This window comes from Tupaia chinensis, unplaced genomic scaffold (assembly GCF_000334495.1).
Source record: "Tupaia chinensis unplaced genomic scaffold, TupChi_1.0 Scaffold000688_1, whole genome shotgun sequence".
Lineage (NCBI taxonomy): Eukaryota > Metazoa > Chordata > Mammalia > Scandentia > Tupaiidae > Tupaia > Tupaia belangeri.
In genome coordinates this window covers 1,398,782-1,410,800 of record NW_006160211.1, presented here as the reverse complement: position 1 = coordinate 1,410,800, position 12,019 = coordinate 1,398,782, and the positions used below count along the sequence as shown (strand labels likewise).

Genomic DNA, 12,019 nt, shown 5'->3' with positions numbered 1-12,019 from the left:
TTATAATATCTCTTTATATTTGAAAACATTCTTTGGAATATTTACGCTGGTCACAATATTTTGAATCATGGATTATCATAAGAAAGACTTTGTAGTTTATCTGCTTATATATTTCATGGTATTTATACATTTCTTACACATACTTTGTCTTTACCTTCAGTAAATGATGCACTTGGCTATGTTTGCAGGAGGGATGAGTGTACTGTAGTCTGTCCATATTCGTTCACTCAGTTCCCCTTGAAAACAGCATCAAGCTTGGCAGCTGACCAAGGTGGTCAAGGGTGGAACAAGACCTACAGGCTTCACAGGAGCTGACCCTGTCAGCCTGAAAATAGTTGGTACTTTATTCTTTCAAGCTGAGCCTCACACTTGAAGACAGATCTATAGGAAGGACTGTATATGATCTAGGTTTTAGAAGAAATTGCTTGGGAGCTTTTACAAACTTTTGAATCACGGAAATGTTAGGTTGTAAACTTGTGTTTCCCTGTATGAATGTGTGTTTATGTATACACACACATGCATGTATACATACTTACACACATATGTATCTGTATTTGTATATATATATATATATATATATCATGCACACTGTCCTAATTTATTACAACTAATAAGCACTCCAGGGTCTGCTTATGGCATGTGGTTAAGGGAGCTGGATCTTATGTGATTAACTGTGTCTGAGTCCTGGACCCAGCGACTTGAAAAGCAGGCCAGGCACACGTGCATGTGTGCCCCAAATCCTGAGAGGAGGGAGAAACAGGGAGAAGGAATCGCAGCATGACTGTTGCCCTTTTTGCCTCTCCCTGAGTTTCTGCTTAGTGCGTGCACCATCTGGTGAATTTTAAAAAAAGTCCAAAATAGTATTATTGAGGCTCATCGCTTTGTGTAGTGGGACTTAAAATGATGACGTGCAATTAGCTCTGATTTGGTTTACTGCTCTTCTTCAGGAGGCTTTTGCATCCCTGTACTCTGGACACAAGGGCAGTAGAGCCCACCTCTGCCTCCACACTCCATACCACTTCCTGCTGGTGTGCCGCCATATTTCCTAGTGGGTCTCAGCCGTGGTGTCCAGTCACTCTCACTGGCTCTTCAGCACCTTTCTTTGGCATTGTCTTCCTGTGTTCATTGTCTTCATGATAGCATTTGACTCTATTCATTTACTATTAAGTAACTTACTAAATTCTGGCATGTGTTTAATAATTTTGGCCATCCAAGCCAGTTTAATGATATCCTGGAGCTTCCTGATGTACGTAGCTTCTTCCATAGATTTGACGGTAGATTAAATAAGAGTTCCGGTAGTGTTCAGGTCCTGTTAGACAGCCCATATTTGAATGACAAGGAAGGACGTCCAGCTTCTGAGCATAAAGTTTCGGCTTTTATTTCCTGAACCCAAGCAAATGCACTTGACAGAGGCAGACCAGTATTGCCTGACTCATTCAACAGTTGTTTTTCCTTAATTCAAAGGACTTTATAAATGTGTATCAGCAAAGCGTCATAGTTTTGAATTATAAAAATTATCTCTGCCTTACTTATTATCAACATCCAGCAGTTTCATAAAAGCCATTCAAGGCAGAAAAGGAGCTCCAGGCTAAATTGTGGGAGAATCAGTTATCTCCCCACACAGTAATGCAACAAACCTGAGGAAGGGGCTCATTTTTTTCTAAAGAGTCTATTAAATTTATGCTTTTGCTCAATTTAACCATATCCGTAATCTTTTTTCATTACCACTGTATCACATGATACTGTTTTACATCCCAATTTTTAACTTAGTATTTTCTGATTTTTTAAATAACGGTGGCAATTATACTAATAAATGGTATTAATATATCACTAATGCTATGTATATACAATGATTTCTAAAACATAACCTGATTTTTTTTTTCTTAAAGAATCATTTATTTAGGGGCCATCATATGGCATATGGTTACATCACTGGACTCCCATGTAGTCAACAGTGGTTTGAGTCCTGGTCGGACCCAGTGGCTTAAAATTCATGTCAGGCGTGTGTGCATGTTTGCCCAAAATCCTGACAGGAGACTGAAGAAGAGACTGTGGCGTGGCCATCCCTTCCTCCCCGGGGGCGACTTCTCACTTTCTGTCTGTCTCATTGGGGAGCGCACGCTCCCTACAGCAAAAATCTCTCTCTCTAAAAAAGGAATCATTTATTTATTTTACTTTATTTGGCATTATTTTTAACTTTGACTAGAGAGAGACAGAGAGAAAGTGAGAAAGCAAGCTGCCAGGTCAGGGACTCGAGCCACGGTCAGTCATGTGGGAGTCCAGTGCCCCAAGCACCGTGCCACCTGCCAGCCCTACAGAAGCTGATGTCTAAACACAACTTAAATTTATTTTTCTACCTGAAAACTGCATCATAAAAAAGTGTTTATTTTTAAATAATTTCCAGTGAAATTTGTACTCAGCAGCCTAATGTTTAAGTGAAACATGCAGAAACCCACAAACAGGTTGGCATATAACTAACAATAGAAGTATCAGGGTCATTCCAGGAAGATAAAGACCTGTTTTACCTATTTGTTATATCCTTTACTGCTTTTGAGATAAATTGACTGTTGTGTTTATACTTCTTTTTGATATCCCTTGAGCTCACAGGAGGTAGTATCTGAGATGTGAGGGAAGAAAAATCACTTTCTAAATGATATGTTAAACTCTTTTGTTTAGGGCCAGCCAGTGGTATGGTAGTTGAGGTGGCTGATCCCAAGTAGCCCACTGTGTGCTCAGAATCTTGGACTTGGTAGCTTGAAAAACCTGCTGGGTGCATGTGTATGTGTGTCCCAAATCCCAGAAGGAGAACTGGAGAAGGGACTGTGGCATGATCATCCCCCATGTGGGGGATGCTTTCTTGCTCTTTCTCTCTCCGTGTCTCTCTCTGGTGAGCACATGTGCCCTCCAGCAAGTTTTTCTTAAAATTCTCTTTGATTTTGTTAACATAAGGAAAAAGCATAGCTTACTGGTCTTCACACTTTTTTCCGATATCCTACTGAAATCAGTCAAATTCAACCAAGTATGTACAGTTTTAATAAAAACTAGCCTAAGCTTACAAAATAGACATTAACCAGCAACTACTTCTGAGAGAGCGTCTGCTTTCAAGAACCAGAAATGCAGGATCATGAGAAATGTGCAAATTCCGGGAAGAAATATGAAATGTATGCCTCAACAATGACTACTTTGCATAATTGGCTCCATCAGTGAATCTATCATTTAGCTTTCAATTTGTCATAATTGTGCATTTATGGTAATATGCTTCAATGACTTTAAAGTGAAATGTAAATTACTATTGTAACACAATAAAGAATATCTATGTTGCAGTTAAATCACTTAAAGAATTCTTTGTATATTAAGCTGTCTCTCGGGGGCCAGCAGGTGGCATGGTGGTTAAGATGCTGGACTCCCTCATGGTTGATCATAGTTCGAGTCCTAGACCTAGTGGTGTGAAAAATCACACCAGGCATGTGTGTGTGCCCAAAATTTCAGGACGAGAATGGAGGAGAAGGGATAACAGTATGGCCGTCCCTGCTTAGGGGTAATTTCTCACTTTCCTTCACTGTCTCTATCTGTCTCTGGCTAGTACACAAGTCCTATGGTAAACCTTAAAAAAAATTATATATATATATATATATATATATATATACACACACACACACACACACCCAATATCTACATTAAATGAAGAATGTATAAAAATTAAAATGCTTCCTCATTTGCATTTTTCTTAAAATGATTTAATGTACATACATTGTCACTTCCAATTAAGTAACTTTAATAAGTCACATCTTAATATTTATTTTCAACATATGATGGGCTCTCCACTTTTAAAATGTCATGATATGCTGTCCTTACAGTTCTAGTGATGATTATATAATATTTTTTGCTGCTTAGGATCAACAATTTCAAATGATCCCTTGTAGTTAAATAAGACACTTATTCTTATTTTACTTCAAGTGCAATTTTAGTTCCAGAAAAGGCAGTGCTGTCTTGAAAGCTTGAATAATAGTTTCTTCTTCTCTAACTCCAGGAAGGTCACTTAGAAACAAATACTTGAGGTTTCTGCAAATAAAGAGAAAAATCACTTCAATTTGGCTTTCACTTTTATACCATTAAACTTACTTTATGGACTTTTAGGAAAAATTACATACAGAATGTATTAATATCACCCTATACCTCAAAATGACTTTTAGGGCAGTAGTCTTAGAGTACTATTTTAAATGAAATTCATGTTAAAAAATAAGCCAGACTTTGGAAATTATTGTCATTCTTAATTATAATTCTGCATATCTATATCCCTAAATGTTACATGAGATAATTATATATTAAATATGAGTATATGTATATATATACATAAAGACACAAGTTAGTGGGTCATCAAAAAGTCATGACATATTTTCTAAGCAAAAATGCATCGTGACTTTTCCAATACATGTCTGTCTGTGTACACACACACACACACACACCCCGGGTGGCATAGATCCCCTTTGCATGTAAAATGTGAATCTTAACCTAAAAAGGGGAAAAAAATTGGGACAGTTCCAAATTTTAAAGGTACTCAAGTTATAAAGTAACAGCTCTTAGTTACTAAGAGATGGTTTGGTACTTTTGTTCTTAATGTTTAAAACTTCTCAAACTTCCTATAATATTTAAGTTATTGGAAGATCCATTACAAATGAAGGCAGAAGTACATTATCACTAGACTCAGAATTTGAATGACAGGATCCCTAAAACTGGGATTTGATTAAACCAACTTACATTCGTTCCCTGTCATTCTGATAAAACTCAGAACCCTGCAATTTTAGAATTAGACAATGCTTGCTAGTATCATGTTTCTTGCATTTGGGACTGGGTGACTTGCTTCAGGCCATGGCATGAATCTGACTGGTAGCACAAGGGGAAGTAGAAAAGTTTTCCTATCCAATGGAAGCATGCTTTTGAATTTTGTGTCAGGTAGTGTTCTAGACTCCAGAGACACAAATGTGACTATGTCACGGCCTTTTCCCTTCAAGCAACTTAATTACAGAATTCAGTGCTAAGAGGTATATATCAAATACCATAAAACACGGAGAAATTACTTTAAAAAATATAGAAGAAGCCTAATAACACTGGTGACAGGCACCATGGGAAGTGCTTTATGTATATTTAATTTTTAAAACCATCCCCCCCTAAAAAATACAATAAAACCTACTGTAGTCATGTTGAAAATTTTAACTGTTTTCAATTATTATAGGTGAAAGTGAAGTTATTTTCTTAAATTATATTTTTCAGAACTAAAAATAAAAAAAGAAGACACCTTTCTTCAACTGTTGTAAGTTCTGATTATTTTCCTTAATATCTTTATCAAGTTTCCACTTAGGCTTTGACCACCTACCTTAAGTGACACAAAGCAATGATGCCTTTGTCCGTAATGTTTCCACAGGAAATTATTTCCATTTCCAATATGCTTTTTTGTAAATTTTCAAGTTGACTAAGCCGCTGCAAACAGTCATCCTGGATATAATGACACTTGCATAGCCTTATTTTTTCAACATACTCAAGGCCCTCTAGTGGAAAAAGGTGGAAATAAAAAATATGCTTTATCATAAAATGTCACCTGTCCTGGATTCCCCAGGACTGTCCTGGTTTTTGGGCTGAAAGCCCTATATCCTAGGAAACCCCTCAGTCCCACAAAAGCCAGGGCGACTGCTCAGCCTACTAACCACAAGAGGTATTCACTATACAGGTTGTGCTCACGGTCAGAGCCACTCTGCAGTTAGACCCATACACTGAAGGAAAGAAATACTCACACAAGCAGAAGCCATGTGAATATCATTATTTTTACATTATTGAGAGTTTCTCAGTGACAGAAGTTTGACAAAGACAATTTGACAAAAAAGACCTTGAATTTTAAGTCAATAAGCCATAGAAAGAAGGCATGTAGAAACAAGCTTAGTGAGAGGAGGAAGAAGAGAATGGTGTTTGTAACCTTAATTTAATTTGAAAGTAAATACCAAACACAGGAAGAAACAAACACGCACCGAAATGGGCAAAAGGACAGAACTATGACTATAACGGTGAGTCAACCGCCACGAAATGGTCATTGCAAATCACCCACATTTCCTATAAGCAGAATGACAGGCTAGTTACCCATGTGATCAAATCCAATGCCCATGATGCAAGAGTCGGTGGCATCGATCGCCTGAATCTTGTATTTGTCCAGAGGGCCTGTTGGGAGGTGGTTGTAGTCCTTCTGCCACCGCTCCTGGCCATGGTAGCGCACCATGGCCCCGCAGCGCAGCAGCCACTCGGAGGCTGCCCTGTCAGGGCCGACATCTCTGATGCGTTCATGATCCACTCTGTTGGCAAGGGAACAACAGCTTCATACCATAATCACAAGCTTCTTAACTATAATCACTAACATAAATATAGAACGGCAACAAACTTTCATTTCAAATGACTGAGAGGAGGTAAATGTTAGTGAGACCGAGTAACAAAACAAGCGAAATGTACTGTAGCACTACCTGCTAACCTTCTTGCTTTTGTTTCCAAGTGAACTGTGTCAAGGCACATTATTCTTTTTAAATTATTTATTAAATTTTATTTATTATTATTATTTAATTCACCAGAAAGAGACAGAGAAGAAAGTTAAGAAAGCAAGCCACCAGGTCCGGGATACAAACCATGGTCGGCCATGAGTGAGTCCAATTCCTTAATCACCATGCCACCTGCTAGCCTGGCATAATATTTTTATGAGTTTATCAGGCGGACATGAATCTCCACTGAGCACAGTGCCTGACACCAGTGATATTCAGTAACTATTTATTAAATGCATGACTACACTTGGTTAGCATTTTTATTAACACTGAAAGATTAAACAGGAGATAATTTTGAAGCCATGTTCAAATTAATCTCATTAAATGACATTTGTTAATTTTTGCATGTGCCTTTTACTCTAGGGCACCATCATTATGCTGTGTTAAGCAATGAGGATAGTTTCACCAGTTTCAAAATGATATTTCTAAGCATACTTCACACTACATTTTTAAAAACTTTTCCCTAGATAGTAGTCAAAGACTAATTATAGTCCTTAAGAAAGAACAGTATAAAATATTTTAAATTTACTAAGTTTTTCTGGCTAAAAAAAGTAATAAATGTTCATTTTAGAAAACTAGAAAGGCATTGAAAGGACAAACAAGAAAAATCACTGAAACACTGCAACCCAGACAGTGAATATTTTATAATCTATTCTTCCGGGCTTTTCCTCTACATTGTATGTATGTTTTGTGTATTTGGAAGCAAAATTAGGATCATATTGCACATACGGTCAAAAAAAATTTTGAGGGGCCAACAGATGGTATAGTGGTTACGTCACTGAACTCCCACATGGCCAACTGTGGTTCAAATCCTAGACATGGTGGCTTGAAAATCACACCAGATGTGTGTGCCCAAGATCCTGGGAGGAGAATGAATGAGAAGGGATTTTGGTGTGGCCACCCCCCCTCCCCGTGGGGAGTGGTTTCTCACTTTCCCTCTCATTGTCTTTGTCTCCCCCCCCCACCAAGTCTAACTGCCCTAAGGCAAAAACCTCTTTAAGAAAAATTGGAATTCGAGAAATAGCCAAACCAGCTACTGACATTTCATCTGTCAAATCTCCACATTGTAACACTTCAGGGTAACTTACTTATTAAACACTGCATTCAACCAGCCCCAGAAGTATCTGGAGTCACATGACCATGGGAGTTTCTTTAAGCCGCATAACTGCCAGGAAATTTTTCCAAACAGCATCATTTGATCTAGACACACAAAACAGTACTGACATCAGATCATCTGCTGGCGATCAGTCTCACACTTAGCAACTTGCTCCACAACCTCAGAGTTAATGTTCTTGTGCTGATAAAGCTCGTGACTCACTTGCCACTCAACAGTTATTGAACAAGCCGCTCCTGTCTCTGGCTGTTTTTGTTTGTTTGTTTTGCTGCAGAAACTGAGAGGTTGGACTGGATGGTATCTAAAGTTCCTTCCAGCGTTAAGTTTCATTGTTCGAACCTCAACTGGAGTCTCTGCAGTGCCACCTGGTGTCCATTCAGGCAGTGTGACTACACATTTGTTAAGCTCCACTCCTGGTTCACATTTCTAGTATCAAAATCACAAACTAGGTGCCGACTCTGTGGTTCAAGTCCTGAACCTGGTGGCTTGAAAATCACACCAGGCACGTGTGTGTGCATGCTCAAGATCCCAGGAGGAGAATGGAGCAGAAGGGATGTCAGTGTGGCCATTCTCCCTTGAGGGGTGATTTCTCACTTTCTCCCTCTCCCTTTCTCACTCTCTCTCTCTCTCCAGTGAGTGCACACATTCTACAGCAAAAACTAAAAACTAAATAAAAAAATAATAAGTACAAAGACAAACTCTTAATCACTCAGGTAAAGATATGTACATGTTTACATGCAGGGAGGGAGAGAAGACGTGAAACAGACCTACCAATGACACAGCTGCAAGTGGTGTCATGAGAGCAGCACCAGAACTGCAGAAGGGCAGCCAGGAAAGACTGGACAAGTAACTTCACCTCTCTGACTCTGGGTTTTCTCATTTAGAAAATGAAATGACTTGCTCAGATGAGTTCCAGCTGTAAAAATCTATAAACTGAGTTGAAGATGTGAGTTTTGGACTAGTTCTCAATCTGATTTATCTCAAGTTTCCGCAGTACTTTAAAGAATTTTTTGAAAATCACACCAGGCACGTGTGTGTGCATGCTCAAGATCCCAGGAGGAGAATGGAGCAGAAGGGATGTCAGTGTGGCCATTCTCCCTTGAGGGGTGATTTCTCACTTTCTCCCTCTCCCTTTCTCACTCTCTCTCTCTCTCCAGTGAGTGCACACATTCTACAGCAAAAACTAAAAACTAAATAAAAAAATAATAAGTACAAAGACAAACTCTTAATCACTCAGGTAAAGATATGTACATGTTTACATGCAGGGAGGGAGAGAAGACGTGAAACAGACCTACCAATGACACAGCTGCAAGTGGTGTCATGAGAGCAGCACCAGAACTGCAGAAGGGCAGCCAGGAAAGACTGGACAAGTAACTTCACCTCTCTGACTCTGGGTTTTCTCATTTAGAAAATGAAATGACTTGCTCAGATGAGTTCCAGCTGTAAAAATCTATAAACTGAGTTGAAGATGTGAGTTTTGGACTAGTTCTCAATCTGATTTATCTCAAGTTTCCGCAGTACTTTAAAGAATTTTAAAAGATGACAAAACCCGATAAATGCCTCAAAGGTGTTAAAGTAAGGACGGAGAGAATTTTTAACAGACAGCAGTTCTAGGCAAAGTTTTAAAGAGGATTACAGAGGCAGGAACATTTAAGGCATGCTGCAGCTGAGTTTATCAGCATGGGGGCACCGTGAGAAGAGAAACAACCCACAGTCAGGTCGTGAAGGGACTTGCATGCTCAGCCAGGGAGCCGGACGGTATGCTGCAGGCAGCTGGGAGTTCCCGAAGTTTTAGAACAGAGCGCTGGCATTGCTAGAGTTGTGCTTCATGAAATTTACTCAGCAGCAGCAAGATTGAGGTCAGCCAACAAGGGCAGAAACAGCCAAGCATGGTTTCCACTCCACGTGACTCAGTCGGTCAGATGTGGGGATGACATACACTGTATCTACCCTAGGAAGGACCCTCTGTACACGGCAAAGCGGTCCAGTGATCAAACGTCAACTTTTTAAAAGTGGGAATAAAAGATGTAGGGACAAGGACTAGAGGAGAGGATGATGGCACTAATTAAAAGTTCCAGGCCACTGATAGGATGGTGATGCCATTAACAGAAATCAACGTCAGGAAAACAGGGTCATGGATGCAGTGTTTTCCTCCTCCTTTTGGCTTTTCATATTCTAATATGAAGTGTTGGCAGGACTTCTAAGGGGAGATGACTAACAAATCACGTTAGAGGAGAAAGGAACTTAGACCGACGGGACCAAACTGCGTTTAGAGATGGGGAAACTGAAGCCCTGATTAAGTAACTTGCTGACACCCTGAATCCTTTCTGGAACAAGGCGGGGGACTAATAAATGAGCATGTGTAGAGGCACTTGCTCAATGATTCATGGCTAATTGGTGGCAGTGCTGACACTTGAATCCAGCTCTCTCCCTACCAGTCCAGGCCTCTCCGCTCAATCAATAGACAGTTCTAAAACTCAAGAGGAAGGAGGACAAAATGCCTGACGGAACCACCGGAGAGTTGTGCAAGTGAATGAGGATGTTGAACAGAGAGAAATATGGCCCAGGGACAGAATTCTACGATCATCTACCACCCTTTTTGTCCCTTTTCTACCCTCATATTATCTTACTGTGAGCCTCTCCTCCTGTTACCGCCTTTCATGTTCTCAACCCTTTCCAGCTTGTTCAAATTTTCCCTACCTGTGTCCCCCTCTGATAACTCCACTGGTTGCCAACCTTATTTACAAATCTAGACTTTCCCAGCTTTTTATTTTTTTGCTACAGGACACATGTACTCACCAGAGAGAGAAGAGAAAGCACCTCCCAGCCCACCTCATGGAAAATAGTCCTGCTGCAGCCCCTTCTCCTAGCTCCCTCCTTCTGGGATTGTGGGCTAGCACGCAACACACTCCAGCATGTCTCTCAAGCTGTTTGGTCTGGTCGGCCATGTGGGGTTTGGCTGCCTTCATCACCAGGTCACAGAGCCGGCTTACTTACCCAGCTTTTTCTTTTTAAGAATTATTTAATTTTATTAATAATAATTATTATTTTTAGAGAGTTTTTTTAATGCAAGATGTGTGTGCTCACTGGAAAGACAGAGACAGAACAAGAGAAATCCCCCCCCCCCAGGTGGGATGGCCATGTTGCAATCCCATCTCCTCTATTCTCTCTGAATCTTGGGCAGTCATGTACACGTGCCCAGTGTGAGTTTTAAGTCACCAGGTCTGGGAGTTGAACCACGGTCAACTATATGAGAGTCCAGTGACATAAATATTATGCCATTTGCTGGCCCCTGTTATTATTATCATTATTAATTTGCTATAGGGCACATGCTCTTATCAGAGAGAAACAAAGAGAGAGAGAGAGAAGGTAAGTAAGAAAGCAAGCCACCAAGTCCAGGACTTGAACCATAGTTGGCCATGAGGTAGTCCAGCACCTTAACCACCATACAAGCTTCTGGGCCTCCGCTTCTACTCCAGTTGTTGCCTATATTACCCTCACCATCACCAATCCTGTCTGTGGAAACCTTAGTCAATACCAAGGCCTTATTCAAATGCCATGTCCATCCACTCATTCATCCATTCAGTCAATAAATGTTTACTGAACATCAACTCTACTTAGTGCAAATAAACAACAGTAGACAAAACAAAGCAAAGAGCAAAACAAAACAAAGAGAAAAAGACATGGCTCCTGTCTCAATATGATACATAGTCTAAGATGAAGACAGAAGACATACAGCCAGATAAGTAACATCCAACATGGTATTAACAGAAGTGTGAACATGTGCCACGACAGTCTAGAGAAGGGAGTGAAGAGAAGGTGTCATTGTAGAGTTGTCATTTGAGATGACCCTTAAACAATGATTAACAGTTTCTAGTTGGGAACCAGCAGTTAGCGTAATGTCTATGTCGCTGGACTCCCACGTAATCGACCGCGGTTCGCGTCCTGGACGCGGTGGCTTAAAACTCACGCCGGGCGTGTGTGTGTGTGTGGGTGTGTGTGTGTGTGTGCCCGAGAGGAGAATGGAGGAGAAGGGATTGCGTCGTGACCATCCCCCTGGGGGGTGATTTCTTGCTTTCTGTCTCTCTCTGTCTGTCTGACGAGCACACGCGCCCTATAGCAAAAACCTCTCAAAACAAAAACAAAAACAAAAAACAGTTTCTAGTTAAGGGGGCAGGCGGGTGACATGGTAGTTAAGGCGCTGGACTTCCACATGGCTGGCTGTGGTTTGAGTCCTGAACCTGGCAGCTTACTTTCTCACTTTCCCTTTCCCTCTCTCTCACTCTGGTCAAATTAAAAAAAAAAAAAAAAAAACAAAAAAAAAAAAAAA

The 12,019-nt window shown here is 40.2% G+C and overlaps 1 protein-coding gene across 6 annotated transcripts in view; it reads right to left on the bottom strand.

Annotated features, from left to right (window-relative positions):
• Positions 1 to 3,721: 3,721 nt before the first annotated feature.
• DMAC2L (distal membrane arm assembly component 2 like) overlaps positions 3,722 to 12,019 on the bottom strand; it is a 14,212-nt gene continuing 5,914 nt past the window's right edge. For 4 of the 6 annotated variants that reach the window (XM_006160509.3, XM_006160510.3, XM_006160512.2 and 1 more), the window contains exons 2-5: positions 7,664 to 7,775; positions 6,130 to 6,338; positions 5,375 to 5,546; positions 3,722 to 4,062 (exon numbers count right to left, since the gene is read on the bottom strand). In XM_006160509.3, coding sequence (XP_006160571.1) covers positions 3,948 to 4,062; positions 5,375 to 5,546; positions 6,130 to 6,338; positions 7,664 to 7,770 — 603 coding nt within the window. In that variant the 5' untranslated portion in view covers positions 7,771 to 7,775 and the 3' untranslated portion in view covers positions 3,722 to 3,947. Of the gene's footprint in view, positions 4,063 to 5,374; positions 5,547 to 6,129; positions 6,339 to 7,663; positions 7,776 to 8,460; positions 8,625 to 8,984; positions 9,147 to 12,019 lie in introns of those variants that run through there. The other 2 variants (XM_027776625.1, XM_006160508.3) reach the window with 2 other exon arrangements.